Genomic DNA, 5,920 nt, shown 5'->3' with positions numbered 1-5,920 from the left:
TTGATTAATAAAGTTGGCTTTACCCCTAAAAAAACTAAAGAATATTAAGTGGGATGGGCTAATTAGTCCCACTTAATCTCATCTCCACCTGCAGCCTGACCTCTAGTGGTGATGAGGGGATATGCGGAAGGGAGGGGTTGGCGGCGCGGCGGAACCCTAGTCGCCGCTTGTATACACAAATTACTCAAATATATCAAATCCTAAATAAAAGCAAAATATACTTAAATGACTTGTATATTCGCAATGCTTCCATTTTGTATATGTTCTCTTATGTTAGAAAGATCATTGAACTTTAACCCACTTCAGAGCGTAATCATCATGACAAATCATCAAATTGAATAACAAACCTACCCTCTCCTGTAAACTAAAACCACGGATGCAGACCCGTGCTAGCATACACGACGAAAACTCTTATACTACTAGTAGAGTAGAGACCTAAATGGACACACTTTGTACTAGCAAGTGAATCAAAACAGTTAGGAACATAAAACTTAGGCAAACGAAAAGTTGGGATGGGTGGAGGTAAAGCAAGTGCTTGTCTTTTCATGCAACTAGCTAGCTGAGAATGTAGACGACAGTAAGTGCCAGAAAGCTCTAGGGGTGGCATGAAGGTCAAAGGATGGTGACAGGAACCTACACAAAAGCAAAGCAATTATAGCACGTTCATCTAGTCTTTGCTCAAATTTTGTTTCTTCCATTTAGTAATATATGGACGTCCCAGCTAAGTGCTTGCAAATCAGCAACTGTTAAGACAAGACACTGAGAATCTCCTCTCTTTTCCTTTTCAATCTATGACCTCGTTACCAAAAGGCTGTCATAATTCTAGGGTTATCTGAAGTTTCAGTACTACTACTAGAAACTTGAACCTGGAGATGACCATACAGCTGCATGCTAAAAGCAAATGAGTACACGTAGCAAGCCACAGCACTCCAACCAAATGTTAAGTGCATCAGGTCAACTTGTCCACCGGGATACCACTCATGGATAAGCTTTATTAGTGCAACATACAGTCTTCTTCTTCAATAATGGGCACATATACTCTACTAATTGACGTCAAATCTGCCCAGGGCCCAGAATTACCAGCATGACTTTCAGGATTTTCCCAAGTTAAGCCGCTAGCCAACCGAACCATATTTTGAACCACCAGCATGACTAGAGCAAGATTGTCATAATAAAGAATTAAGCAAATACTGACGTTTTTTCTGCATCTCTAAGCCACAAGAATAGCACTATAGCAGACTGCTAAAGATCCACAACAAACTTCTGAACTTGGAATAGAAGAGCACACAATTTGAAACGACATCAATATCAGAGGGTGGGGTGCATTCAGTACACACAGCATTCAAAATATACAAAATTGGGAAATAACCTCCAGATTTGTACTACTTAGGTATGGATCATGATTGCTCATTGCAATCACTGTTTAGGCAAGCCACCAGAACCGCTAAACCTGCTCGCAGTCTAGGCATCGCCTTGCCTCCTTCATAATCAACAATTAGACCCACTTTACCTACGTAATCAGTGTTCATGTCACTCAAATTCTCAACAACTTCTCTTTGGTAACAATTCTCAACCTAGAATCCCATCCCAAGCAACACAGAGCTTGCCAGCCGAAAAAAAGTGCTGACAGTTCAGGAAAAAAAATCAGTTGAATTTTATGAGATGAAAAATCATATGGAAGGGAGGAAAACATTTTAAGAGACATAATAAGAACCAATCAAATTCATGAAATACCTCACATCGCAAATGTAGGTCGATTCATACATTGGCTCATGGATGTGCACCATACGGATATAGTGACCTCCAAACAAGACAAATACACGGACAACATTTACAAATATAGTCACCTTTAGACGATTCAGATACAGAACCAAATGAAAACATCATGTTCATGTACAGCGACTTATACAAGATATGTGCTGCAGCAGAGATGCACAATTTCTATCATGTACCCCAAGCTAGACGAGGCGGTCACTCAAGAAAACAGTTGCATCACAAACTATCAAGTGGTAGAGAAATCAGCAAAAATATGCATAACACCTTAATAAACAGATATGCTCAAACTTATCCAAACTGCATGCAACTATACGAGCATATCACTGAGTACTACTCCCTCAATTCCATATCAAGTGTTGTACTTTTTTTTTATAACAAAGGCTCGAGACAGAGCCCGGCTTTGAATTAGCAAAGCCATCAACCAGCCAGGAAATTACAACTAGAAAGCAGAAAATAAAACTGGGGATACCAGCTACAGATACAAGCACAGAGGTGGGCAGCTGACGAATCAAGTGTTGTACTAAATCAGTGACACTTGATATGGAACGGAGGCAGTAGCATGTATATACTCGATGGACCTGAACTTCACAAGCTCCAGAACCAGGTAACCCAGTCACACATATGGTCGATGAATACACAGATCACTCTAGTGGTACCTTCTGGCCTTAGATGGCTGTGAAGGTGCTGTCTTCCTGAAAATCCCACAGAAGATGCAGCCAGGAACCTTGGGCGACGGTGGATCCATGGCCGGGGCTACGCGCCGTGTCCAGAACGCCTGGCTGCCTCGCTCGGTGCCATCGTTGCGCCTGCGCTGCGCCCCGACAGACCCAACGCTGCGGGAGTGCCGTAGCTCCCTGAACTCTGGTTCCCCTGAGGTCCACTGGCTATGTTCATCCGACATGAGCCTCTCGCCCCAGACCATGCCTGATGATCCTGACCTCCTGAATGTCAGTGAAGACCTCTGCAGCCCAGCCATGGATGTAATCTTCCCTGCCCTTCTTCTGGGTTTGTCTCTAGGTGGGTTTTATGGATGTGCAATGAGGGCTGAGGGTGCAGGAGAGTGATGGATATGTGCAAAGCTAAATAGCATGCATATCCACTGGTTGGAAAATGCAGCAACATTGCTGGATAAGGGTCAGACGATGGTGACAGGCACATATATAGATACTGGTGAGGATTAGGATGCTTACAAGACGTGGCCGTACACTGAGTTGGCATGAAGCAATCATTGAGGCAAAAATAATTGACTGAATTATTTAAAACATCGGTAGAATTTCAAACTTGAACACTACTGATGTGTGTAATTTCTTGAGTGAAAACATGATCGTCACAGGCATCTCCTCAACTTGTTTTCTACTTCTGAATATGGCCCTCAAGCTCAAGGTCAAGGCACGTGTTATGTACTGCTGCAGATTCTTTTCTAAGGCGAATATATGCTGCTATTGCTCATCACTGGCATCATCAGCACATCAAACCAATTTGATTTGTACCTACCCTAACCAGCCCTGATCAAGTCCTCCCGATCACACAGGATAAGCTGGAACAAACATATCCATGATAGTTTTGCTTGCCACTAGCATCATCAGCACATCAAACCAATTTGATTTGTACCTACCCTAACCAGCCCTGATCAAGTCCTCCCGATCACAGAGGATATGCTGGAACAGACATATCCATGATAGTTTTGCTTGCCAAACACTAGAGAAAATAGTCAAGGCATGTATTACAAGCCCATGGAGCAACCAAGAAAACTAAAACTCAGCCAGCAGCCCAGCAGACCTAAGCATGATCCAGGGGCTAATTCATCAACCTGACTAGAGCATTGTATACTCTGGGTTGAATTGGCAGAGGTGGTCGGCACATATATGATATCTGCAAGCCATGGAATGCTGCCTAGCTAGTGCTGGATGAAACAGAAAAAGGAGCACTACAAAGAAAAATGATACTAGGATGGTAAAAGCAATATAAAGTCTCAAGATGTAACTAACTGCATGTCTTTTACTTCTATCAGCATCAAAGACAGATCAATGTTGATCACACACAGTGCATAACATGTCAAATCAAACATCAGTTTCAGCTAACATGAACACTTGCAGCTGCTCATGGTACCTGAAGGAGTGCTCTGCTTCTTCAAGTGCATCAGCGGAAAGGGTCCTTTACAGAGGGATCAGACGCTCTGCGGAAGCTCCAACCATCCACCACTTTAGGACCCGCCACCACCAGTTGACAGTCCTCGCAGGCCCATGCTCCACGCGTCAGAGCCCCTGCTTTGACAATCACCTCATTCACCTCATTTGGCAATGAAATTGAGAAATCCCATGCCGAAGCAAACATTTCTCGGGTAATCACAACAAGCAAAGACCGCAGCTTCTCTGCACTACTGCTAACAAACTCGAGGAATTCGTTTTCGCTTTGTTTTCCGCGGAATTCATGGATAACCACCTTCTTGACGTGCGACTTCACACATTCGATAGGACGGATCTCTTGCCAGAACTCAGTATGGTGTGTTCCAGTGGGTTCATCGGCCATGACAGACTGCAAAATGGTAAAAGTGGACAGTAGTTTAATCACCTCGGTGACAGATAATCTATGATATGAATGCCGAACAGCTGACTGAAGGAACGTGCAGTGCAGGAGGGTATGAAGAAGTCACCTCGATGTGCAGCCTGTCAACTTCGGGAAAGCATCTGAGGACGCTGGCCAGCATCTTGACCTCCTCAAAGACACCAAAGTTCACCTTCAAGGCCAATGTCTTGACGCTTGGAAACACGGTGCTTGGGCTCACCATTGTATCAGGCTGCAACGCAATGCACCAAGAGAGAAAGAGAGATCATACTTCATTCCGTTGATACAATGATCACATACAAGATTCACGCATCACTTGACACGCCGAGAGAAATGTTTTGCTATGTGCATCGCGTAATGAAGAGGGCATGCTCCTTCTAGTAGTATCTTAAAATGTGGATACAGATTGGAATATGGAATGCCATTACTGAAAGTGAGATGCATTGAAAGGTAGTACCTTGATGACATTCTCGCCAATCTGCAGCTGGTGAACTCTCGGCTCCAAGTAACCCAGCACCCGCAGCTTCGGCGCGTCAGCAATGCTGACCCTCACAGCCACCGGGTCGTCTTCACCATCAATGGTTTTCCACAGAATGAGCCGCTCCAGGAGCGGGGAGTCCATGACGAGGACCTCCTTCGTGAAGCACTCCCAGAGGAGCACGCACTTGAGGCTTTGGCTGCGGAGGTGGACGCGATCGCAGGTTGGGCTGAGGACGAGCGCGAGGGTGTCCAGAACGGGGCTGGAAGCGAGCAAGCGGTCGAGGTCGCCGCCGAGCATGTCGTCGGTGCCGAACAAGCTGAGCTCCCGGAGGTGTGGAAATCCGTCTGCGCCTCCACCGGGTGGGCTGAAGCCGTTGTCCGGGAACCTCCAGAATCCCAGGAAGAGGCGCCGGAGTGAGGCGCAGCGGAGGATGTCGGCGGGGACGACGGGGAGGCGTTCGTCGTCGGCGGGCTTGTTGACGAGGACGAGGTCTTGGACGCCCTTGGCGGCGAGGAGGCGCGGCCACTCGGCGAGCTCACGCTCGTGCGACGCGAAATTGCAGCAGGTGATGCTGACGGTGCGGAAGGGGCCCGGGTGGTCGGCGAGGATGCGGGCGACGGCGGCGACGCGCGCGGGGTCGCCGGCTGGGAGGAGGTGGGCGTCGTACATGACGAGCGGCGTGGAGCGCCAGAGGTGGCGCCAGCGGGAGGCGAGCGCGGCCGTGCGGGCGGCGTCCTTGACGGGGAGGCGGGACACGATGTCGCGGAGGAGGTGGTCTTGGAGGGCGCTGATGCGGTCCTCGCCGGCGTAGCCCGGGACAGCGGAGAGGGAGGCATCCCTAATCCTGGCGATGGCGTCGATGCCGGGGAACCACCCAAGGACTTGCTTGACGCTCGCGGCCATGGCGGCGACCGGAGGCGAGGGTTTTGGCCGGAATGGAGTGGGAGGGGTGTGGTGGGTGGCTGGCTCCGCTGGTGGAGGAGGAGTAAGAAACCTTGGGCCTACCAAATCTCGGAAAGCTGGTTACCCACCGGCCCATGTAGCTGCATGCGTTGCCGGTCCACCGAGATGGAATGGGAATAGCCCTCAAAAAAAAAG

The 5,920-nt window shown here is 48.0% G+C and overlaps 1 protein-coding gene across 1 annotated transcript; it reads right to left on the bottom strand.

The window, feature by feature from the left end:
• Positions 1-3,730: 3,730 nt before the first annotated feature.
• Positions 3,731-5,804, bottom strand: LOC119275275 (FBD-associated F-box protein At4g10400-like). The gene is made up of 3 exons (XM_037556091.1): positions 4,799-5,804; positions 4,430-4,573; positions 3,731-4,311 (listed from the first exon to the last, which is right to left on the bottom strand). Exons 1-3 carry the CDS (start codon positions 5,723-5,725, stop codon positions 3,916-3,918), a joined length of 1,467 nt encoding a protein of 488 aa, XP_037411988.1. The 5' UTR covers positions 5,726-5,804; the 3' UTR covers positions 3,731-3,915.
• Between the last annotated feature and the right edge of the window lie 116 nt (positions 5,805-5,920).

The sequence above is a fragment of the Triticum dicoccoides genome, chromosome 3B, assembly GCF_002162155.2.
Source record: "Triticum dicoccoides isolate Atlit2015 ecotype Zavitan chromosome 3B, WEW_v2.0, whole genome shotgun sequence".
NCBI lineage: Eukaryota > Viridiplantae > Streptophyta > Magnoliopsida > Poales > Poaceae > Triticum > Triticum dicoccoides.
The sequence above is the reverse complement of the archived record's forward strand: the minus strand, read 5'-3'. Positions and strand labels throughout refer to the sequence as shown.